This window comes from Syngnathus scovelli, chromosome 2 (assembly GCF_024217435.2).
Source record: "Syngnathus scovelli strain Florida chromosome 2, RoL_Ssco_1.2, whole genome shotgun sequence".
Lineage (NCBI taxonomy): Eukaryota > Metazoa > Chordata > Actinopteri > Syngnathiformes > Syngnathidae > Syngnathus > Syngnathus scovelli.
Window position 1 is genome coordinate 16,947,589 of NC_090848.1, and position 25,993 is coordinate 16,973,581.

Sequence of the window (25,993 nt, forward strand, 5' to 3'; positions counted from 1 at the left end):
GGAGCCTATCCCAGCAGTCATAGGGCAGTAGGCGGGGGACATCCTGAATCGGTTGCCAGCCAATCGCAGGGCACACAGAGACGAACGATGACATTCACGTAGGGGAAATTAAAAAGGAAACCTGTAACAACTTGCAATAAGTTTTATGTTTAGTGTGTATTACATTATTGATGGGATTTTGTGCACATTTGTATAATTAAAAAAAAAACAAATCTACTCATTTATGTTACTGACAAATAGAGCTGAATTGTTCCTGGTATGGATTTCTTTGAAATCCCATGTAGTGGCTCAAAGTGAGGGTCTGGATGTCATATGTAATTCCATTTAAGTCATCTTTCTGCCTCCTCTCTTTTTTTTTTCTCCAACATTTCCACTCATCTTGACTCCTTCCATCTGGAACTTGCTTTGCTGTTTTCTTTCATTCTGCTATTGTTCTACCTTCCCTTTTACTGTATCGCTCCTGGTCTTTCACCCTTTCCATCCCAACCGATCACCTCACGCCTCCTGCCCTGGAGAGACTGCATTATCAGCACAGTGCAAGTGGTAAATTGCAGCCCGAGAGTTTCCTGGGATTGGAGATAGCAGTGGCCTGGCGGTGGGTTGGTTGGAAGCAGAGAGGAGAGCTTGTTTTACACGCCGGCCGTGGCCCATTTCGTTTGACTCTCCTCCTCTCGCACCTGCTTCCCTCCCTTGCTTTGATAAGACGTGCTGTAGTGGCTGCCTTATCTTCACTCCAGCACTCTCCCGCTGTTAATAGAAAGTCACTAGAGGGACATAGTGAGCACAACAACTGGTCCAACAAGACTGGACGTGCTGATGCCAAAGGCGCCTTGTAATTACACTCTCCTGTGCTATGAATACTTATATGCACATGCAAGTCAAGTGTGTGGCAGCTTTGCGTTCATTCACGCGGAACTCAAATTAGATTCCTGTTATCGTGTGAGTGAAAGTAATGGCTCAACGTTTACGCGCTGTGAATGCTCAAGCAGTTGAAGGTGCATTGCTTTTACCTTTTTAATTACTTTTTTTGTTTTAAATGCATCATGGTATGGTCATCATAGCATAAAGGTAAATTTCAACTTGCAGTATTAATGGTTTATAATGTCAGGTGCATGTGTTTCAAAAATTCGTTTTGTTCATTTAAATAACAATTTGTTATGGTACAATTATGTAAAAAGTCATTTCCAAGCAAAAAGACACTACATTTTGGTTTTAATACTGAAGTAATAATCAAATATCATTAATGTGCTCGACACAACACTGATGTGAATCTTTCTTGATCTCATTGCAAAATACAGTCAGAAGAGTGTGGACCTCAGCAAGATTGTACATTGTCCACATTATCCTCCCTCACCATAATGCAATGGGCATGTATATAGCCCATACAATCCTCCATTAATTAGTTTTAGTTTTTATACCTGCTCAAAACTGGGAAAAAAAGTTTTTTGTTCTGACAGAAAAAGACGAAAGGACAAACCCCAGATGTTTTTTATAGCATGCAACAATGCATGAATGACTCACTTTTGGCTCATGTAATGTTTAATGTAGTAAAACAATAACATTCAGGTGATATTTGTCATTAGGCTATAATTTGTCATGAACAGGTGTCGAAACTGTGCGGGAAAACCCCATTAGAATTCGAGTCCAACACATTAACTTGTCTGGCAACATGACTACAATTCTTAGTTGGAAGAGGTTTGGCTAGGCAAAATTTTAAGTCAACAGGTTCACTGTATTGCCTCTCAACTATTGCCCCCGCTGTCTAGAAGAACAATTGGTTGGAAGGAATTGACTTGATGGAAATACAGTTCAAATAATGCATATATCAATAATGCATAAAAAGCGTTAAATGGGAAGCAAAGTAAACAATATTGAAATGTGAATATTTTGGAATATGGTCTGAATGATCATCAACACCTCTACATGTTTTAATAGCTTTTTGTATGCTTAAATGGAAGAAATCATGTTGAAGGAATGTCTAATTTGTTCTTAAATTTGTCTTAATATGTCAACCAAATTCAGCTCTTTGAATATCTGACACAATGTCAAGGATGCCCCCCCCCCCATCCACTTGCCTCGGACGCACACACAACACATGCAATTGACCCTGAGCAGGATGAGCCAAGTGGATTCATGCATGGTTGTATAGATGGCTGCCTTCTCCTCTCTTTGGTTATCCCACATGCTGAATATTAAATTAAATCACGTTAAATACAGTGTGAAATTCTCTCCATGGACAACTCTTTGCTTATCCCCGTGATAATCCAATTTACCTAATCTCTATAACAACTATGACCCTTGTTATCCTTTTTGCTTTAGAAAGTGGCTACAGAGTAACACAATGGTATGGAACATTGGATTCTAATGTGGTAATCAAGACAAACAATCATCACCGAAATAACTTGGAGCTACCGTGGCTGAAATTTGCTGAAATGCATACTGATGAGCTGCAATGCTTTTGGGACAATGTTCTTGTGATGATTCTGGGTTTTTCATTCATTCACAGAAGGGTTCCAACAATTTTGCCAGTGATTTGTGTACAAAGAAAATTATACAGTACCTTCTATGAAACAAGTATCAGGCCCAATTATGTTTTGGTGCTGCGTTGGTAAATTTGGCACAGGGTGTCTTGAACTTGTGCTCGTTGCAAAGATATTTTAAGACTATGTATTTGTGACTGATTTGCACTGCCCAGTTTCAGAAAGGTTGGTTACAGATATAAGTCATGGAACTTGCAAGATAGAGACAAATGCATCTTTATTAAAAAAAGAATTGATAAGAATAAAAACATAAAATTACAGTATTTTCTGCACTATAAGGCACACCTTCATTGATTTTTTTTGATTTTAGAAATTATAAATTACATAAAAAGAACAGCACAACAGAACAACCCATGACATTGTTACACACATTTGTCCAGATATAATAATACAAAAGCTAAATTATACAGTCCAGAGAAGGCACCTTTTAACCCAAAGTGCTTGGATAATTTTACTCCTAATCAGTGGCCAAAAAAAACAGAAGACACATGCTAAAAGTCTCATTGAAAATGACAGAAACCGTTTGATTGCAGCAGTTCACTCAAAACTTTAAAGTTAGGGGTACCAGCATATTTAGCTGGACCATTTTCATTAGTATGTGCAAGATAATTCTTAAAAACGATGCCTGATTCAAAAACAATATTCTTTCTTAATTTTGTTCGTTTAAAGAGGCCGCCAACCCCATTTTTTTTTCTTTACAATAATATAACAGCTCACCTATTTTTTGAGTTTGGACATGTGACATTTGCAAGCTGATCTGTGGTTGGTCGTGGTTGGTTGTGTGGGTCTGAGTTATTTAAAAAAAATCCAAATAAGAAATGTTTTATAATACATATATAATAATGATAGATTATTTAATTGGCTAATATAGAAATGTCTTCCTGTATGATATAATGACATGATAAACATTTTTCTGTTTTACTGGGGCCTTCCATCACTCATCAACCGTAGAGCCTCTCATATCTTCAGATTGTTGTTTTGTTTCTTCTAATCAGGAATTATTTTTGTTCAGTGTTGAAATGTTTTTGTGTTTGCCTTGGCATGCTCAATGCTTCATGCAGCACCACTTCCTCCTACCCTTCCACAGTATATCAGAGCTTCTGTGCAGCAAATGTGTGTTGAGATAGAAATTTCTAACATGACGTCTCGTGTCGAAAAAGGGGAAACAAAAAAAGGCATCTATTTTATTGAAACGGCTGCACCTGGTGATGAATCGGGACACAACTTCTCTTAGAGCGGAGGCTTCTATTTAAAGGAATAAGGTAGTTCCACTTTCACTCTTGTCCATCAATCTGATATTGAAGCCGCACTGGTAAATTGATCCAGATGTTTTCTTTGATTGGACTCACCTACCTACCTTGTTTACACTTAATGACGTGTCATCAGCTGGAGATCTGGCAGCGGCGTCGTATCCATCTGAGTCGGGGAGCGCTTTCAGGCTTTGGTAATGGGTGTGAAAGAAACAGCTGTGTACACGTTTAGAGAAAAGCGAGCGGATGCAGATGGGGACAAGCTTCATTACCATGCTACGTATTAGCCAGTGAATTGCCCCATCTTTTATCATGTACTTCTCCGACTGCTTATTTAGTCTGACATATTTCATCTCGATGATGTTAAGCAATGGGAATGAGTAAGAACAAGTTAAATGCGTGCGATCTCTTGAATTTCAATCGATTTGCCAGCCTTTAGGCAAGCGTTATTGTTGAATGAATATGCTCGTGCATGCTTAGAATATTACATTCTAATTTGCGTCTTTAGTATGAGTTTTATTCCATTTAGCCACAGTGCATGCAAGCAGGGGAGGGCATTGGGTAGCAGCAAAGATCAGGTGTCATGAGGAAAAAAAACCAACAAAATAAATATCAAGATGAGAGGAAATTTTGAAGAGATAGAGGAGCGCCAGGGGGGGAAAAACGGAGTACCGGGGAGATAACTGAGGCTATAGTCGAGGGGAAAAGTGAACAAAGGAGCAGACAGGAGAGGAAAAGGCTGAGGTGCTGATAAGGCAATACCTGTATCGGTAATTGTAATCTGCAGGAACTGATACGCTTCTGCATGTTAAGATAGTAGGCTGGCATTACACGCGTGTGCGTGTGTTTTGCGAGCGCTATACCATGCTCCGTACGCCATTTACTAAGTGAAGATCTAACTACATCAGCCTGTGACTTTTCTGATGATGTCTTTTGACAGGATGTGCTTCTGATCCTTTTAGTCACACATTTAATTATCCCAAATGAATGCTTAACAGTGACACAGATGCTTATAGTAAATGCAGAAATCTTACAACAAAAAAGGCCTTAATTATTCCTAAAAATTGCACTAATGCTTAAAAAAACAGTATTTATATATCTCAAAAGAGATTAAATGTGTTGTTCCTATACTATACTATCTTTGGAAAACAGATAATGTTTCATTTTGTTGAGTGTGCAGATAACCTGCTTTAAGCTGTAATGGATATGGATATGGAAATGTCGATTGGCCCAAAATCGGCCCCACAAAATCACCTCATAGCATCCCCTGAAAATTTAGAGAAATGTTTTCCCCCTAAACAAGCTCACTGAGCTTATGGCGCCTTTATCGTTGTCTCAGCAATAATTTCTAATTATTTAGATGCTGCAAATGTTCTGTGTACCTGATTTGATAAAAAAGAAAATACGCTTTTAGCGGATTCTTTATTGAGACAACTTGCACTCATATTTAAAATGTGTTATCTACTGGGGAGCAGTTGTTATATAATGGGCCAAACTGTTAATGGCAAACAAGAGAAGCTGAAAAGAAAAAAAATAAATAAATAAAATGGCTCAGATTGTTCTTCCTTCTCTGTGTAGCTGTCTGGTTGTAATTACCAGTCCAATTATTATTGAGTGCTAATTTATTGTCTAGCTGGAAGCTATGTGTTAAATAAACCCAGTGGAGTAAATAATGAGAAGAGGAGAACTGGGAAAGAGGTGAACAGACTGCTGGTTTTATCAGATGGTATTAACACGCGCACGCGCACGCTGCCCACTGAGAAGGAGTGAGTCGATAATCATATATCCTTTGACTAATATCGCAATGCAAGTTCTGTAGTATTTGGCCGTGTGCTGTGGATGGTCCATTAGACCAATGATCTTCAGATTTTCTCGACTCTGTGCTGAATCCTTACACAGCTTTTGCATCGACTTACTGTTAAGATTATGGAAATAATTAGAGACTGACACTGTTGAACAACACTGAGTATTTTTGCCTGGAAAGTATGAATTTTGAACTACATGACCTTAGCAGCCTACTTTTTATTTAGAGTACCGAGACATCACACCATACACATTACCATGTTAGCACTCAGGGTATAGGTTAACCTGCATTTTGCTATGCCAACGTAGTTTTAGTGGTATTCTAGATCACAATGAAGTCATCCCCCGATAATGTTTATCTAGATTCTTTTCGTCTCCTTAAGACAAAATGGGTCACAATTTGTGTGTGTGCCCACGCACGTGTGTCTGTAGTTTGGCTCGTGTGGGCTGCGGTGTGTGCCGAGTCTTGCCTGGCTGCCTCTTATCTAGCGTAGACTTGCAGACCCCTGCAGGGACAACAGGGGAGTTGTATGATTCACTCTCATTTTCCTCTCTGGCTGCAAATTAAATCTGGAACAACACAGTAGGCATACAGATAGGAAGAGTGTGCTTACTTTCATTTAAAGGCGCTCGCTTGTAACTCAAACTTTCCAAGCATAAACCCCGTCTTTAATATCAAACAGACAGGTGAACTCAGTTAGGCCGTATTTTTCACGGGTACTCGTCGCATCTGAATTTTTTATTTTTTTTTTGCCTCGGTTTGTTTATACTCCACCTCTGATTTGATTTGGTGTTCAGCGGCCGTGATAATTATGATGAATCTTCTTCCTAGTGTGTACATGTGTGTCTCTGTTATTGCTCTGATGTCTACACTGTGCCCAAAGTCTACTACTTTAAGAAATCAGGACATTCTTGTGGATGTTGTATAGTTTAGAAAGTTTTGATCAAATATTATTTCATTATTTTTCTTTCCAGGGATAGAACTTTAGGTTATTGTTTTTGCGCAAAATATGGAAGGTGTGGTGTGGTGTCTTGAACCTTTTAAATGTCCCATTATCAGTCTGAAATATGTTTATTTGAATTCATTTTGATGCAGTGGTTACTTGCCGACAGTGGCTTCTTCTAATGGTTATTTTAATAATAAATTAATTTATCCACTATTTTGTCAATCAGAAAATTCCTTTTTTTTTTTAAATTTTCAACGTTTTTTCCAAGAACAAGAGTAATATTTCAAATTGGCAGTAAGGAAAATGCACAAACAAATTGATTATGATTCCTATACTGATTTGTAGCATTTTAGAAAATGGGCACAAATCTCAATCATTATTTTTTAAAATAAAAGCATTTAGTTGTAAATGTTTTGTTTTGATTAAATGCAAATATAATCAGTGTCTTTCATAGAGGACTGCTAAAATTTAAGAATATTTAATGTTGACAACTACCGTAATTTCCGGACTATAAGTTGCGTTTTTTTTCATAGTTTGGGTGGGGGGGCGACTTCTACTCAGGAGCGACTTATATATGTTTTTTTTCACGAATTTTTACTTGATCATTAAGACATCACTTACTTACAAGTATAGTTGACCACTTCCCATGTTATTTTTAGTATAGTTGATCACTTCACATGCTTTTATATCTTTATCTTGAACATATTCAAAACATAAAAAATAGAGAAAACATCAAATAAAGCAATTAACACTTTAAAGCACCATATCCAAGTCCACTGTCTGCTGTATGTACACTTGCTCCATTTTTGCTCCTCTTATATTTATTATTATTATTTATTATTATTTGTTTATTTATCATTTATTCAACACTCTTATTTATTCATTGTTTGTGCCTTCTTGGGTTTTTTTGTGTTGCTTGTATGCATACGTGTACTATCTCACCGAGGGATAGTGGGAACGTAATTTCAATCTCTTTGTGTGTCTTGTCTTGGTATATGAAAAAAAATCAACGATAAAGCAGACTTTGACTTTGATAAAACAACCAAATAAACAAAACAAAAAACTACATCTGAAAAAAATTATATTTTCAGACGAAACTGGATGAGGGCGCTCTAAATTTCACCGTTGGCCGTGACTCATCAACTGGGTGGGCTTAAGAAAAATGGCACCAAAGAGAAACTCATATTTTGCAGGTTACAAACTTCAAGTTGTAAAATATGCAGCTCAAAACAGTAATCAAGCAGCAGAAAGAAAGTTTGGAGAACCGTGATGTACCAAGGGATTACTATTTCAAGTGACGTCAGTGGCACGGCGCGGTGCGGCGCGGCGCGGCGGTTGTTTACATAAAGGACAAACGTACCCACGTAAGGACTACCGGCATCATTAGCGGTGATCATTTCTAAGTGACACGGAGGACAAAGAGTTTGAAGGAATTAAGGATTAGGAGTGACATAGAAGGTTTGAAAAACTATTATGGCTTTTACGCACGCCCGGTCCTACTCTATTGAGTCGGGGGCCGGCGCTCGGCCAAGTGGCTGTCCGCGGATGGTGCATGGGGCTCGGACATGGCCATTACGCACGCCCGGTCCTATGCCATGGAGCTCTCGTGTCTGGAAGTCCACGCCGCCACACGCTTGGAAGTTTGTTTTGTTTAATAAAGAGCCGTTTACCAAACCCACGTCTATCCTTGTACTTTGTTAACGCTACAATATAGTTATATACTAGATCTGTGGAATAAAGACAAGGCTGACGTCAGGGCGCACGCGCGGCGATGTTGACAAAGGACGAGGAATTTGATCGATGGATTTAATGGATTTAAAGTGCACGGATGGTTTGATAATATTATTGGCTTATATTATAGTTATTTGCAATATAGTTTATCTATCGTTCTATGAGCCTGTGGAATATTTTGAAGTGCAAGCGCCCTCAGCCGCGCGCACCCATTGTTGACAAAGAACGATCGATGGATTTAATGAATTGGAGTGACACAGATCGTTTTATAAACATGTTATTCATGTAATAGTTGTCGTTAATTACTCTATATGTTACGTCAGGACCGTTCTCAGCTCTTTGTTTGTGTTTGTCACGTTAGCATACCTATCGTTTAGCCTGTTGTCGCTATCGTTTAGCCTGTTGTTGCTCGTTCATGACTGTTTTTGGTGTGGGATTTTGTCGAATAAATTGCCCCCCAAAATGCGATTTATACTCCGGAGCGACTTATATGTTTTTTTCACTTTTTGGGGCATTTTATGGCTGGTGCAACTTATACTCCGGAGCGACTTATAGTCCGGAAAATACGGTACTATTCTGAAGAGTTGGACAATTTTAGGTAAACAAGGTCCCGAAATGATTAATCTATTATCAAAATAATTTTTAATAATAATAATTCATTACATAGTTGATTAGTTGTCGATTAATTGTCACACCTCTTGCCCACTCCAAACAAGTAATAACGCATTATAAGTATTACATTTACATCAGTTATGATTTGTGTTATTGATTATATACTGTACATATGTACAGTGCTGGTAAATTCAAGAGGAAACGCTGAGATCTCGGAGATTATTTGGACATCCCAAGTTTTAAATTTAGCGTTAGGCAGGGTAGGCACTGTCTTTCACTAGCGCTTCCAATTCCATCATTTCAAACTTTATTTGCCTGCAGAGTTTTCCCAAATGTCCCACAGTGAAAACCATCAGCACTACCTGAAAAACCCTCTTTTACACCTGTTGTCAACCGCGTACACAATCTGACTGAACACAAACTGAGTGAACAGGCAATTTAGCAATGGTTATTTGGCAAACTTTGTAAATCTTTGCAATCTCAGTACATTACAAGCAGCACCCCTACCAACAGTGCTTTTAGAGAGAGCATTCAATTTAGTGTTATGCTTTAGTGATATTTTGGTCTTTTTGGTCTCTGACAATTTGACTACAAAGTGTGAGACTCAGCGGTGTTTCTCTGTTTTGTTATTGTTAGGTCGCATAATAGCTGCAGCGCAATAATTACAGCAATTGGTTACAATGCACAATACAAGCATCATTACAGGGGCATTTTTTTTTTGCCAATAAATTGAAATCACAGTGTTTCATCATGTTTTTACAGTTTTCACAATGTCATACTGCGTTTCATATTTAATCAAAGAGTTTTCTGTTGAAGAAAGTTTTTCATGTTGAGACTTTTGGTTTTGGTCAAACTGCCTTATTACTGCTTCTGTAGACCTGACTAATCCATCATATAGCATTTTGTGTTTAATCCACCTTCATATTTGTGTGTGTGCTGCATGCGTGTCCTCATGCAGGCTCAAGAGCTCCAAAAGAAAGAGTTACGACTGAAGGCACTGGACGCATTCTACAAGCAGCAAGTAGCTCTCCTGGAAAAGAGGGTACGCTACATAAACATGAACACATCAATACACTTTCAGAGGCGTCACTTTTACACAAACTAAAAACAGAAAAAAATAGAAACTGGTATATTTCGCAAAATCAGTTAAGCAAACATACACAGCTGATTCTTCAAACAGAAAAGATCAGTGATTTTTAGTAACCGTGGTCCACTGCAGGGAGCCATTTTATTTGTTTTCATTCCCTTTCAACTGTTTGACATTTGCCGGACTGAAAAAAGGTGTATTCTCATTGAAGTCTCAGTCTCACTGGGTGCCAACCAATAAGAACCTTTGCATGGCCTTTTGTTGGCAAGCAGTTCCTCCATGTCCTACACGGAAAGGTCCTCTTGAAACATAAACAGTAAAAGTCTACACACCCCTGTTCAAATGCCACATATTTGTGATGTACGTAAAACATGAGACCAATAGATTTATTAAGTTTTATTTATTAAGATAAAGTAAATTTGTGTTGCCCATCATTAATGGGCAGCTGAACAACTCAACTGAAAACCAAGCTGAACTCTAAGGGGAACAATTAAAACTGTACAATAACACCATTGCATAAATATACCCTCAAACTAATACTTTCTTGCAGGTTTGACTTTTATTACAGCACCATTTTTTGGGGGAAGGACCCCATTAATGTATTTTTATCCACTCTTCTTTGCAAACATGCCCCCTTCTAATAGAAGCTTGAATGTTTTGTGCTAACATTGACCGGTATTTGGAACCGTACTGTAGGTATGGCGTTGTGTTGGCCATGAGCGGTGTTGGGTTTCACTCAAACGTATAACATGTACGGCACTGTTAATGTTGCTCTTGCTACACCACAAAATTCTGATCTTCAAATTATTCCTCTTTTTGGTGGCAAAGCTCGCCCCCAAAATCTGAGAAAACGCTTATGAGGGTCTAGTCGATTTATTTGGTTTATTCTAAAGTTGTCTTGCACATTTCAAGTCTTTGGCACGCTATCCCAGTGTCAGACGTGCGACTATTTATGAAAGTCTCATTAGCAACAGGTTTGGTATACAGAGGGCCTAGAAGACTGGCAAGCTGGCATACCGGCTGTGCAAGCTGTGTTTGCTCTTGGGCCTTGGATGTTTGCTGATATACCTCTCTGCGGGTGCGCCTGTGAAGGACAGAAAGATGTAGAGAATGAGCCCCGTCTGCATTTTTCCATGCATTGTATAATCAGGTGCGCTGCCTGCGTACTGTACAAATGTGTGAATTTCTCTGCTTGTATGCGGGGCTCAGTGTGCTTGCTTTACTGTGCCGTGGTTTAGTCTGTTTGACTTTGCAAAATATTCTCAGTACAAGAGTTTGGCTGCACTGAATCAAAAATGATGTCAGCCTATTGCAGCTTTGCTTATATTAAAATTGTCTTACTACTTGATTATTCAGGTATTGCGCAGTTTGCCATCCATTTCTAAATATTAAAAGTTGTTTGAAATGATAGCTTTTTTTGCTTTTCCTTTTTCATACAATAATTTCAGGAGTTTTCTCTCATTTTTTTCTGACAACCTTCATTCTCAGCTGGTATAGTTTATTGGTTAAATATTTAGAGAGAATGCTGCGTGTGTGCAGGGTTATGCTAGAAAGCACAGCAGAAGAGAGGTTGCAGTTGTTATGGATTGGCACTGTTTATTTAGTTTTTCCTTAGGAACACTGTCCAATTCTCCATTATTAAACAAAAAGAATGGTGGGAGGGAAAATCATTTGTCTCTTGCACGCAGCTTATATTTACATTTGGACTTATAATAAAACTTTCAATAACAAAATAGTTTACCTGACCTTTGTAAAATGTTTTCTGTGCTTTTCGGTGTGTAGAATTTGGAAATATATGAACAGAGCAAGGAGCAGTTCCACCAAGCTGCATCCAAGACAGAATCAATTGTGAGGTAAGATATACACGCGCACACACACATAGATGCACCCACACGCATGCACACACAATTTCCCTTTCTGTATTAGCCCCTCAGGGCTTTGGCACACATACACACAATCTGCATGTACCCTACACAGCAGACTAATAAGTAGTAATAGATAAGGATCTCTTCTTTTCCTCATTTTGTAACCGGTTAAATGCTTGCGTTCTCCAGAGCAAACCTGACTAATATGATAAGTGTTTTAATTGGTAACTTTAATTAAGTTGAGTTAAACAATACGCACACTCCCGGTGGTCAGTGTGTCTCACAACGAACCTTTAATGAGCCACAGTTTGGAAAACAGGCTTCAATTTGAAATACTTGCAGGCGAAGTAGAGACCAAAATTGTGCTTGCAGTGAACGTTTCTGTTAGTGCTTTCTATTACTGAATCACTGTGACTACCAAATAACTTATAAACGAAATTAACTGTAACTACAATAAAGCCCTCATCCAGATTGTCTTGATCATTGGGAACCTTTCATGCCATCTCCATTTTACTTGTGCTCACCATGGTCAGTGTACACCATAGACCGGTTGGCAGCCAATTAAAGGACTTGTGATGCTGGTGTAGGGCAGAATCCTAAATGATGCACGGATGTCAAATAATGTATTTCCCTAAACATAGAAATATATACATCTTTTTAAACACACATCTCAAGTTCATACTTTAAAACAAAGAACACAAGTTCAAATAGTTTCACGGTTTATATATCGATATCTGGGCTGTGAAACAATTCAAAGTTAAACAACACAAGCATTGCAGAGTAAAATTTAAGTAACACTAAAGTGATGTCAGAACCACAGTAGCAATTATGCTGGCTGAAACACAACATTTAAATAGTTAAGTAAAGTTATTTTTGCCCATTAAACAATTATTTCTAAACAGTCTGACGATGGTCCGTATTATGGGCTATTCGTTTAGCAGCAAGCTGCAAGCTACTTGCGACTACACTGCCAACAGGCGCTGTATTAGACAATGTCGGTGCAATTAATTAATTAATTTATTTCAAATGGCGTCCTTGTTTTCCATTTGAACATCATTTCAGGATGACATAATGTTGATGTTGGTGGCAATAATAATAGCAATCGTAATAGCAATATAAGCTTGAACTGGGCCCCAACTATCCGATTTCCAGGCAGGAAGACAGGACAAGTGAGCTACCACCCAATCACGTGCTTCAAGGAGCAACTTTAAAATATCAGCATACCGAAGCAATTATACCTGTAACTTACTGTATTTGGAAATATTTTATTTTGAATTTGAGATTCTCATCACATTTGCGGCAGCGTAGCATGCTGTGGCTGATTGACACCAATTAAAAGAGTGCCGGAGGCTGATTTTTTTTTTTTTTTTTTTAATCAAAGTACTCGAATTACTTGAGAACTAGTTTCACCCCTTGGGCACATGTAGTCAAACAATCATTGCCCATGGATAATCTCGAGTGCACAATTAACCCTCCATGCATGTTGAACCGCTCAAGTGATTAGGCAGATGTGCTAAATGCCATTGCACCGTGCTACCGCATTCTCATATTGTCTTATGTTAACTTCTCTTCCAGCCAATATCTTAACTTGACATTTCCCTTGGACACATTTGTTGTCGACGCGGCATTTAACAAAGAAAGTGTCTGTTCAAAGTAATCAAATTAAAGTGTGTTATGGTTGGTGAGGAATGCTGTTTGGGGCTGATAAGAGTATATTATTAATCACACACAAAGCTATAGATATATATTTATGTATAAAAAGAAAAAACTGCTTTTGTGTAGCTGCGATATTTTGTATCTCACCATTTTCTAATTTGCAGCTCTTTTCATTATTTGTTCTCATTTCTCTTTGTGCCGCTTAAGCTCCTCTGTGTGGTCCACAAGTCTGAGGCCTCTGTGTTGTCCGCCTCCACATTACGGGCAGAAATTAAAAATAACAGGCAGCACTGTTAATTATGTATCTAATCTTACTGTTTATATTTTCGTAGATCAGTCACAGAGAACATCGAATACATACACACAGCAAAACACCACTTATTTTAGGTCTCCTCTTTGTCATCTAAAGTACATGGAATTATTGCTTGTACGCATTGGCACCCCTTTATCAATAAAAGAAAAAAACACAGTGGTCACAGAAATAATGTGAATTTGAATCGACTCGCTGTTTTTTAGTAAATCTCCTCTGGTGGAAAGCACTGGCATGTAAACAGAATATCATCCGGCCATGTGTGCACTCAAAGGTTATAATAATAATAATAATAATAATAATAATAATAATAATAACAACAATAATGATAATAATGATAATAATGCAATTTCATTAATGGAATGCTTTGTTACTTGATAATAATGATGCAATTTCATTAATGAAACGCTTTGTTACTTGATAACCCAAGATGCAGAATTGTTATTGTTTTTTTTTTTGTATTCAACACACCTACTATGTCATCAATAAATTTACACGTCAAAATAACATCAGCAGGATTTGGCTTGAAAAGCTTTGAATAAAATGAAGCCCTTGGACAGCCTTCAGGTTGTTGTGGCTTGTAGACAAAGCTTTACCGGCTCTTTACTCTCTCATTTTATCTTCAGGCGCCATTATTAATAAGCTACCTCTGCTATCAGGAGGCTTTGGGTCCACAAATGAAGCCCATTTATTTCAAATTAAAAGACGGCTACTTATCTTTGGCAGCTTCATCACTTGCAAGAGATAAAGATAGCGCTTTAGTGTCTCCTTTTTGTTGCAAATATTATATGAGAGGAAAGTAAGAAAAATGAGGGAACTCAAAAAGCAAAAGATTAAACAGAACAAAAACTCAGATACGCCATAATCTTTAAGAATGTGTAGAATAACACTAATAGCTCCATCCTTTGTGACTTCTCATCTTTTATATCACTTCTGTCTGTTTTTATTTTCCTCTTTCCTTGTGATATCATTAGCACATTGATGAACTCAACTGTTGTTTGTCAGATGATAATGTGCATTGCACACATGGACATGGATGTACTGCAATTAAAATGTTGAGGTCAGCCTCCTCTGGGTATGAAATCTAAAAGAAACCTTTAATTTGTTTTCCAATTAAATTTGTTAACTACTCTTCACAGAGTAGCGGCATGTGTGCGCTAATTGGATGTCTTGGCATGCTGGATGCGTGTGTGCGTGTCTGCGATGTACTTTCACAGGATGTGTGTGTGCTGTGTAGCTACTGTAGGCGTATGTAACTTGTTGGTCGCCGCTTCAGTCAGTCAGACGGATGCACCCAGACATCAAACCTGTCATAGTTAACAATCACAGATAGACAGGCTAAAGCCAATTATTATACAACCCACATAGCTAATTAAGCATGGCTAATTCAATATCTCAACATAGACTTTTCGGTTGTATTCGATCAGAATGAGCCTTTCCTCGCAATTAAATGTTATTTAGCACTAATTGGGTGATTTGCAGCGAAGCATATAGTGTGCCGTCCACACCGTCAGTTGCTAAAGTGGGTTGCCGTGGGTGTAACTGATATATTTCTTTTCATCTTTCTGTGACCTCTATTTACGATGTACTCGCCTCAGTACAAATGTTTTTTTTTTCCACGACTTTCTGCCTAGAAAACACAAAAGAAGCTCAGATTGTATTATTGTGAGCTGAATGAAACTTTGAAATTGAAAACTGGGCTCAGATATATTTTGTTCCTAATGAACTATGAATTATTTTGAAAAAAATAATGGAAGAACACCACTAAATAAAAATAAAATATCCCCTATTTCCACGTAACAATTCATAAAGCAACTGGTCACCAATTATTTCTGATTATTTTGAATTAAAACATTTTGAGCATCTTCATTTTTTCGTGTCTGTTGCAGTTCTCGGAACACTGACGGCGTATGTCCCGGCTTGCAGGCTCAACTGTTATCATGCTACAAGGTGAACGGAAAACAAACTCTAAGATGTTCCGACCTGGCCAAAGAATACATGCAATGCATCAATGCCGCAAAAAGGGTAAGGACATCCTTCAATTTAGCCTTTAAAATGAAATACCTCAGTTTTCTGATTAAACTTTCAGCCAACACTCCTCAGACAATCTGATGATCTAAAGAAAACTATTTAATTAATTTAGAGTTACAGAATAATTATATCCATTCTCAAGAATATACAATAATGTTTTATCACATTGAAATGAGCCATTCTGACATGTCAAGTCAAGTCAAGTTTATTTGTATAGCCCTGAATCACAAACAGTCTCAAAGGGCTTCACATAGCCAAAATTGACAATTATTCTCAAAGCATCCCCTGATCATAAGCTCCCAAAACGGCAAGGAAAAACTCAAAAAAACCCTGCCAGGGGAAAATGAGAAACCTTGAGAAGGGACCACAGATGGAAGGATCCCCCTTTCAGGATCACCAGGTTGTAATGGATGCAGAGAGTGCACAAGTAATACATAATATGAAAATCAATGAAAAAAAAAATGGATGTCGGAGGTGCCCTCGATTGTCCTGGCAGTGTCCTCAAGGGGGCCGAGCCGCAGCTCCCCCATCCCGAACTGGTCCCCGAGAATCCAGCCAGCCGCTATCAGCTTTTGAGCCACCTAACCCCCTCCCCAGCCGGGGAGGAGGTGGGCAGAGAGAACAGAACAAACTCCGGCCAAATCGGCCATCACAAGTTAGTTAAAGGCCATCTCATAGAAATGTGTCTTTAAACGTGTCTTAAATGTTTCTACTGAGGTAGTAGTTCTAATATCCATTGGTAGGGCATTCCAAAGCTCTGGAGCCCGAATAGAGAATGCTCTAGACCCTGCAGACATTTTCTTGGCCCTCGGTATAACTAAAAGACTAGCGTTTTGCGAACGAAGGTTACGAGACGGAACATAAGGAACGACTAGGTCGACGAGATATGAAGGCGCTAAGCCATGCAGTGCTTTATAGGTTAGTAGAAGAACCTTGAAGTCACATCTTAAATGGACCGGGAGCCAATGTAATTCGGCTAATATTGGGGTAATGTGATCAAATTTTCTTGACCGTGAGAGCAGCCTCGCAGCGGCATTTTGCACTAACTGTAGACTTTTAATACTGGATTTAGGAAGACCAGAGAATAATACATTACAGTAGTCCAGGCGCGACGTGACGAACGCATGTATAATAGTTTCCGCATCCCCGGTCGAGAGGATAGGACGAATCTTAGCAATATTACGAAGGTGAAAAAACGCAATCCTGGTTATATTCTTAATGTGTTTTTGAAAGGAGAGCGTTTGGTCAAATATTACCCCGAGATTAGTTACCGTATCACTCTGAGTGATAGTACGGTTATCTATAGTTATAGTGGTTTCCTTAAATAAATGTTGATAACGAGTAGGACCAATTATCAACATCTCAGTTTTATCCGGGTTAAGTCAAAGTCTCCTTTATTGTCAATTCCTCCGCATGTCAAGACACACAAAGAGATCGAAATTACGTTTCTCACTATCCCAGGGTGACAAGACAGAGTTCACAACGCACATACAAGTAAACACAGGAAAAATAACACAAGAAGTCAACATCAATGAACAATTAGCGTGATAGCACGCTAGCCGCTCCCGATGCACAGCAGAGTCCGGTAAGATGACAGTCAACCAGGCCACTGTGAACACGAGCACACAGCAGGCACGCACTGTCCGGTTCGTGGATCCTATCAGGCAAACGCAACCCATCTTGTCGTCCCGCGAACTAACGTACGGCAGGAGAATGGAAGGCACGCCTGGGCGAGCTGGGTTGGCCGCAAGCCTGGCCCGACGTCTCCGCGCTGGCCCCTCTTCCGCTGCCTCGCAGACCCGCTGCCGACGCATCCCAACAATGCTCCAGGACAGAGCAGTCCGAGCTCACGACGCAGTCCAACCGGGGGAGGAAGAGCAGGCCAGTCCGGCGTCGCTCCATGACGAAGCAGTCCGAGCGCCCTTAATCTCTCCGCACCAAAGTCCAGAACGCCATAAAACCCACTTCCGCCGATGTTGAGCAGAACATGCCCGCCGCACTAGTAGCACGACGTATCACACGAGACGAACACACACAAAACTGCCGGACAAACACTCAGTAAACACTCACAAAACACCGAACGGGACAGAGAGTGGCCGCTGCGTGTGCACGCGCCGCCATCTTGAACCAAACCCGAAGACGAAGGAAGTTGAGAGACATCCATTGCTTAATCTCCGCAAGGCACGCCTCGAGATTACAGCAGTCCTGTGGATCTGTCATCGATAACGGCATATATAATTGGGTGTCATCATGTATGTTTAAAATTCATATCTGTGGAAATTCAAGAAAAAAAACTTGTAGTTGGGATTGGACTCTGAAATGAAGTGTAGAAAACTGTGTCTCAAATGGAAAAGTTAAAGCAACAAACTGTGTTTCTGAGTTTTGTGAAATATTTTTTTTCTTTAGAATCTTTCGCTCGACACAAGCAAAATAATGGACTGTAAATGAAGACTAAAGTGCATTTTGAAAATTAGCAACTCAAGTTAAATGTAGCATTTGTACGTAAGTTTAATACTACTTACTTGAAATTCATAAAAAGTTAAGTGTGAATATGTTGAGACAAAAACCGAGAATATTGGATAGTTGCTTCCACTTTCTATCACTTCAGAATTATGTTTCACCAAAAGCTGTCATAAGCCTGAGCTATGGTAGTCCAAAAACGATTTAAAAACAAGAAAAGACCAAAACAAGCATGCTGTCTTTTGAGCCGTTGGCCACTACATAATTTTAGTATGTCTAAATTTGTTGCGTGTTCCAAATGCAAGCCAAATATGAGAAGTTGTCTTCATCATTTTCTTCTCATGTTTGAAAGTCCAATACGAAAGCATACTTTTTATGATCGGCTTCACAGCACGTTAGGGATCAAGACTGCATGTCAGAGTGGTCTTACTGCGGCATGACACTTCCACCTGTTCAAAGTGTTTTTTTTATGGATACTATGCTGTAGACCAAATGACAGAGACCCTGCAGAGCTGAATGAGACCAAGTCTGACATGAAATAGTGATATAACTCAAGCGCACTGTCCAGACACTCAGCAGGATTCTCCTGGCATTTATCTACAGCCTTACATGCAAACGAATGCACCACCCTTTGAGCTGTACAGTCTGATGCTGTCCTCGAGTCATTTGGGGACAATCTTATTATGTCAGTGGCCTGGCTCTCACAGAGGAAGCGAGAAAGAACAGACAGACCAATGGCTTAAAGAAGATCAGGGGAGATGTTAAAAATAAGATTTTAGTTTAAGAAATTAGTTTAAGAAAAGGCAAGAAAATATCTGGCCTAAGCACAAAAAAACAAATGATATTGAGTGCAAAACTGTAGCAGTTAAAAAGTCAGCTTCTATTTTTACAGAAAAAGAATACAATATTGTTTATCAATCACAATTCCTGCCATCTTGCACATTGCTATTGTCTGCTTAGTAAGGTGAAAGTTTGTTAGATAGCAACCATCCAGCCATCCATCTTCTTCCGCTTATCCGGGGTCGGGTCGCGGGGGCAGCAGCTTCAGGAGGGACTCCCAGACTTCCCTCTCCCCAGCCACTTCATCCAGCTCATCCCGGGGGATCCCAAGGCGTTCCCAGGCCAGCTGAGAGACATAGTCTCTCCAGCGCGTCCTGGGTCGTCCCTGGGGTCTCCTACCGGAAGACATGCCCGGAACACCTCCCCAGGGAGGCGTCCAGGAGGCATCCTGATGAGATGCCCGAGCCACCTCATCTGGCTCCTCTCAACGTGGAGGAGTAGCGACTCTACTCCGAGTCTCTCTCGAATGACCGAGCTTCTCACCCTATCTCTAAGGGAGAGCCCGGACATCCTGCGGAGAAAACTCATTTCGGCCGCTTGTATCCGGGATCTCGCTCTTTCGGTCACAACCCATAGCTCGTGACCATAGGTGAGGGTAGGAGCGTAAATCGACCGGTAAATCGAGAGCTTTGCCTTTTGGCTCAGCTCTCTCTTTACCACGACGGACCGGTACAGAGTCCGCATTACTCCCGACGCTGCACCGATCCGCCTGTCGATCTCGCGCTCCATCCTCCCCTCACTCGTGAACAAGACCCCAAGATACTTAAACTCCTCCACTTGGGGCAGGATCTCATCCCCGATCCGGAGAGGGCATTCTACCCTTTTCCGATCGAGGACCGTGGACTCGGATTTGGAGGTGCTGACCCTCATCCCGACCGCTTCACACTCGGCTGCAAACCGCTCCAGTGAGAGCTGGAGATCATGGCCTGAAGAAGCCAACAGCACCATGCCGTCTGCAAAAAGCAGAGACGCAATGCTGAGGTCCCCAAACCGGACCCCCTCAACGCCTTGGCTGCGCCTAGAAATTCTGTCCATAAAAATTATGAACAGAATCGGTGACAAAGGCCAGCCTTGGCGGAGTCCAACCCTCACTGGGAACGAATCCGACTTACTGCCGGAAATGCGGACCAAACTCTGGCATCGGTGATACAGGGACCGCCCTTATCAGTTGGCTCGGCACCCCGTACTCCCGAAACACCCTCTACAGAACCTCCCGAGGGACACGGTCGAACGCCTTCTCCAAGTCCACAAAACACATGTGGACTGGTTGGGCGAACTCCCATGCACCCTCGAGGATCCTGCTGAGGGTGTAGAGCTGGTCCACTGTTCCACGGCCAGGACGAGAGCCACACTGCTCCTCCTGAATCCGAGGTTCGACCTCCCGACGGACCTTCTCTCCAGCACCCCTGAATAGACCTTACCAGGGAGGCTGAGGAATGTGATTCCCCTGTAATTGGAACACACCCTCCGGTCCCCCTTCTTAAAGAGGGGAACCACCACCCCAGTCTGCCAATCCAGAGGTACTGTCCCCGATGTCCACGCAATGTTGTAGAGGCGTGTCAGCCATGACAGCCCCACAACATCCAGAGCGGAGAGAGGCTACCCTCTCGTTCACCGGGGTGAACCCCAATGTGCAGGCGCCCAGCCGGGGGCAATAAGTATACCCACACCTGCTCGACGCCTCTCACCGTGGGCAACTCCAGAGTCGAAGAGAGTCCAGCACCTCTCGAGAGGGCTTGTACCGGAACCCAAACTGTGCGTGGAGGCAAGTCCGACTATGTCTAGTCAGAACTTTTTTGCCTCGCACACCAGCTCGGGCTCCTTTCCAGCCAGAGAGGTGACATTCCATGTCCCAAGAGCCAGCTTTTGCAGCCGGGGATCAGACCGCCAAGGTCCCTGCCTTTGGCCGCCGCCCAGCTTACACTGCACCCGACCCCTTTGGCCCCTCCCACAGGTGGTGAGCCCATGGGAAGGGGGACCCACGTTTCCTTTTCGGGCTGTGCCCAGCCGGGCCCCATGGGTGAAGGCCCGGCCACCAGACGCTCGCCTTCGAGCCCCGCCTCCAGGCCTGGCTCCAGAAGGGGGCCCCGGTGACCCGCGTCCGGGCAAGGGAAAACGCAATCCATTTATGTTATTCATCATAAGGGGCTTGTGAGCCGTGCTTTGTCTGGCCTCTCACCTAGGACCCGTTTGCCATGGGTGACCCTACCAGGGGCATGAAGCCCCAGACAACATGGCTCCTAGGATCATAGGGGCACGCAAACCCCTCCACCACGATAAGGTGACGACTCACGGAGAAGATAAACCAGATAGCAACCAGGATTATGCAAAAACTATTCAAATCCAAAGAATGTGTTTCATTATCATAAAATGAGGAATACTGTTTGTAATCTAATCTCGGATTGTAAACATAAACACGTTTTCTGGTTTATGTCAAATTTCTCTTGAGTTTGATTCTCCCACCTTGTGAAAAGGTCACCCTTTTGCTTTTGTTTTAGTGTTACCAAATGATTTTGGTCTTTTAAGTCTGTTATTGCTCCATCCAGCAATGACTCCCCATTAATCAAATACTAAATTTTAATTGGAATGAAATTCTATTTAAGGATGCCGAGGGAGTATGTAAAGAGATACTGTTAAAACGGTTTTCCCTTTTTGAGATGCAGTTTGTGTAAAACTTTGATTTCTTGCTGTGTGGAAACCAGAGGATACCATCAAGCTAGAATGCTTATAACAAGCACAAACAGAAACACTTTCAAAGCAGACTCCAACTGTTTTTACTGATATTGATTTTATATTTCTTAATATCCTGAAGTATTAAAGGGCATGCTGACTTTTACCAAACAACCACTACAATAATTGAGTATTTTACAAAAAAAACAATTTAAAAAGTAAATTTTTCCCCTTCCTTTTAAGAGTCGTGCTGTTACTGAGACCACATGAGCATGGCTAGTGTGCTTGTCAATAATGAGGCAATCAAATGAGAATATGCAGAAGACAAAATGGGACTGAGATAGTGGACAAACGTGTTTAAAATATAATTGAAACTGGTTGGGCAAAAGAACTCAATGATTGCACCTAGAGAAAAATCAGTGCATGTGTACGTGACATGTCAAAAGTATGATCAATTGAAATGTGCAAAAGCTTACAGGGGCAACACCAAGGAATCAGAAAAAACAACAGGGAGGAAATAGTGCAAACTTGAGAAAATTATAAAAGAGTAGGCGGTTAACAGTTGGGGAACAGAAAAAGAAAACTCAACATTGACTTCACATTTGACAAAATTTGCAAATAAATGGTCCGGTACAAAAGTCACATCATCAATCATAGAAGGAGCATAAAAACGTTATATTGGCAAACTTTGTCATATCACATGCTTGATCAGTCGTAGTTTGTCACAGTCACTGAAATAACCTGTGGCGAAAGCTAAACTGTGACAAGGTTGTTACCTTCTGGACCTCGATTTGAGAACTTTGACTCCAAAGACCTTATTGATGCTGGAAAATAACAATTAGCCCATTGCATGACGCCTTTAGTTCGACAACTAATCATGTAAATATGCTCTGACGTGCCACAACGTGCATGTACCCTTCTTTCAAATCTGAGTAAAATACCCTGCCTACCTTAATCATTCTAAGCTTGTGTTGTGTCACGCGCAGTCTTCATTCTTTTTCATTTTCCATTCCCTTTATCAGCCAACCATCTTTCTGTCCCCATCCACCATTATCACTTCACTTTTCTTCCTCTTTCAGTCCGGCCTTTTGTTGCTCTGCCATGTACTATCAAGCAGTCAAATCTCGAGCCTCTTTTATCTAGGTTGTGGCCTTCAGACACCTCGCAGTTTCCAACCAAGAAAAAAAAAAAAGTTTGCAGGTGCAGAGACATACTAGAAGGAAGCTTCTCAAAATTACCTCAGTTGTGAGGCATTTTTGTACACCTCACAGAGTAAACCCTGACCTTTCCAGCAGTCGGCTTAACCTCCTTCAACACACTCTGATAGGGGGCCCTGATAATAATTCAACATCTGCTTGTATTGTGTTCAATAGAAAGCCTCACCACCCCTTAACCTAGCACTCATTTCAGTTTGGATTTTGCCGCTTCCACCTTCACACATGGGAAGCGGTATTGTGGAACTCAAGGCCCCCAGCTGGGATAAAAGAGGCCAACAAGGGGGGTGTTCACTGTTCTTTGTTGCATCCAAGTCACTGTATTATCAAAGCAGTCCATTTTAAACCCGCCATCCATTTTCAAGTCCTTTTGTCACACATTCCATCTGTCTCTTTTGTGATCGCCCCCAGATTCAAACCTGTATTCCCAGAGAGATCAATTTTCTTTTCTTCTCTTGTCTTTTGTCAATAAATAAACAAATACCATTGCATTATTCTTGCCTTTCATAGCTGTTTTGAAGACCTGCATCTGGAACTTTAAAATTGCTCATTTGCTGCTTTCCAATAGTTTGCCTACAAAGGCTCACTCAGATTTAAATTGTCCTCTCATTTTTCTCATTGATTTTTTTAGTGTTTTGCCAAGTGAAATTGTCATCATCGAACAGATTAAAAAAAGTTTTTGATTTGGTTGTACATACAAGTTTTTTTTTTTTTATTATCTGACAATTAAACTGACGCTGTGTGAACCACCCTTTTCTAGTACCTGTCAGCAAGATGTGTGTTTTTTCTATTCTGGCTTTTTTTTTCTCCAATAATTAAGCCATGTGTACGTGCAATAGAGTTTACGTGCAAGCAAAATGGGATTTTTCTCAAGCATACAACCTGTATAATGCATGGCCGCTCGACAACATTGAGTCATAGGGCTCTATTTTCATGACCGCCGCAAATCCTGTGCGTAGTAATTTTGCAAGGTGCCTGGAAACTTGCACATTAAAAAAAAAAGGCAGGAGGGGATCACGCCATTGTGGGCGTGATCACAGCCAATCAAAACTTGTATTTCACTTGAAGACATCTGTGGAAAAAAGCCGCAGTTATCTGTGACCGGAGCATCGTCACTGCTCTTGGCCAATGTGCAGACAGTGAAAGCAGTCACAAATCCAGAATGAGCTCGTCATCACGGTTGATGACAAACCTTGTGTATCCATCCCTTTTACTGTTTGCATGCTGGCCACAAGGGTGACATAAAAACTGTTATAATAATGAAAATAAAAATGTATGCCGCTTTCATCTTTTATTCATAAGATTTTTTTTTTTTTTTAAATCTTATTCTCAATAAAGTTTTCATTTTTCTTCTTTTAGAACTACTTGGTCAACCATGGATGAAGATGGAGAATTTCTGACAATGGCTTTTGCTATACCTCTAAGAGCATCACCTTCCATCACGATTTTGTGTTGAATTATGGCAGATTTGAGTTGCTTACCTGTTAGCATGCCTCGTTGCTCAAATGTCCTTGTATGCTTTTTATCGGCAGTAATAGAAATTCTGCTATTATTATGCACTGCTACATTTTACACAGTACAAGAAAAAAAGTCAATAGTGGCGGGTTCGAGGTCTGACTCAATACAATTTGGAATCAATCTGTTAGAAGACCATTAGAGGCCGTTTGCCCGCTTTAAACAGTAAAGATTCATTCAAGGCTCTTTTATGCGCACATGAACTTCAACTTCACTTTGCGTCCAGATTTCTGCTGCTTGTGCTGTGATAAAAAAGATGAATGTATGGGTACTGTGCTCGGCATTATTATTTATGTAGATGGACCGCTTTGAACATTTTGTGGTATTCTATTTCACACAGGAAGTTTTGTTCCGCATCGCCACAAATTGAGTACAACAGGCCTGTACAGTATCATTTGATTTTATTAAACGATTTATAGTTTATTTTTCCTTGTCTGTATTCAATTAGTTAACAGAATCCAACTAAAAAGTGGAAAAATAATTGAGTTTTAGCTGGAGAAGTGAAAATGTATCATGAGGGGAACATGCAAATTCCAAACAGTAAGGCCAGAGCTGAGAGTCAAACTCACAACTGTAAGGCAGACACCCGACCACTAGTCCAACGTACTGCCCTGCAAGAGAACCCATAGGTGGGAAATGTGTATTTATGTAGTCACTAAAAACCAAACCATAGCTTTCAGCAGTAAGGCAACTCTCCCTTTCTTCCGTCTTCTCAGAAATCTGGACCTCTATTAGCATCCTGATCCTCTGCACTACTGCTCTGCAGCCAGGCATGCTTGTGTGTGTGCGCTCTCTGTGGAAGCCACACACACTCCATTCTGTAACCCTTATTGAAGACTTCCACCTCTCTAATGCCATTAGACGGGATGAGAAAAAGAAAGGTGTTTTAGGGAATGGACAGCCTGCTTAACCCCCACCGTTGTGCAGCAAGAGAACAGTTTAATCTTTTTATCGTAGGCCGGATTAGTGCTGCTTTTTATCACCACTGGCTCTTTTCGCTGGACCTTGCTGTCATTCCCCCCCCCCCCCCCCCCCCCCCTCCCTTCTCATCCCTCCTTTCACCATGCGCTCTTCTTTCTGTAATGCTTGTTCTGGTACTCAGTGGCCTAATGCATTATAATGCCACTTCTCTTTATCTGTCTATTGTCGTTACTCTTTCTTCAGGGTAATACGTTCTTATTGTGAAGGCTCTGTCAAGTTGAAATTGTGCTGCTGTGTGTGCAAACTGGGGTGGGACATCAATTTTCCACGTCCACATTTTGTCGATGATGAAGCAGAATTGGATTTAGAATATATAATAACATAGTGGATGTTTGGGGATATTTTATGAGCATTTACTGTTTAAGTTCGCGAAACAGTTCAGATTCAAGCAGGTGAGTTCATTTGTTCTTTGTACAATAACGTCATAGCAAAGATGTCATGCACTGGGAGTTTTGTATTGTTTGAATACATTTGGTTTTGT

The 25,993-nt window shown here is 40.7% G+C and overlaps 1 protein-coding gene across 1 annotated transcript in view; it reads left to right on the top strand.

Annotated features, from left to right (window-relative positions):
* LOC125988753 (MICOS complex subunit mic25a) overlaps positions 1-24,954 on the top strand; it is a 31,731-nt gene extending 6,777 nt beyond the window's left edge. Inside the window, exons 5-8 of the mRNA XM_049754381.2 lie at positions 9,842-9,925; positions 11,753-11,823; positions 15,691-15,826; positions 24,376-24,954. Coding sequence (XP_049610338.1) covers positions 9,842-9,925; positions 11,753-11,823; positions 15,691-15,826; positions 24,376-24,399 — 315 coding nt within the window. The 3' untranslated portion in view covers positions 24,400-24,954. The remainder of the gene's footprint in view (positions 1-9,841; positions 9,926-11,752; positions 11,824-15,690; positions 15,827-24,375) is intronic.
* Positions 24,955-25,993: the final 1,039 nt, after the last annotated feature.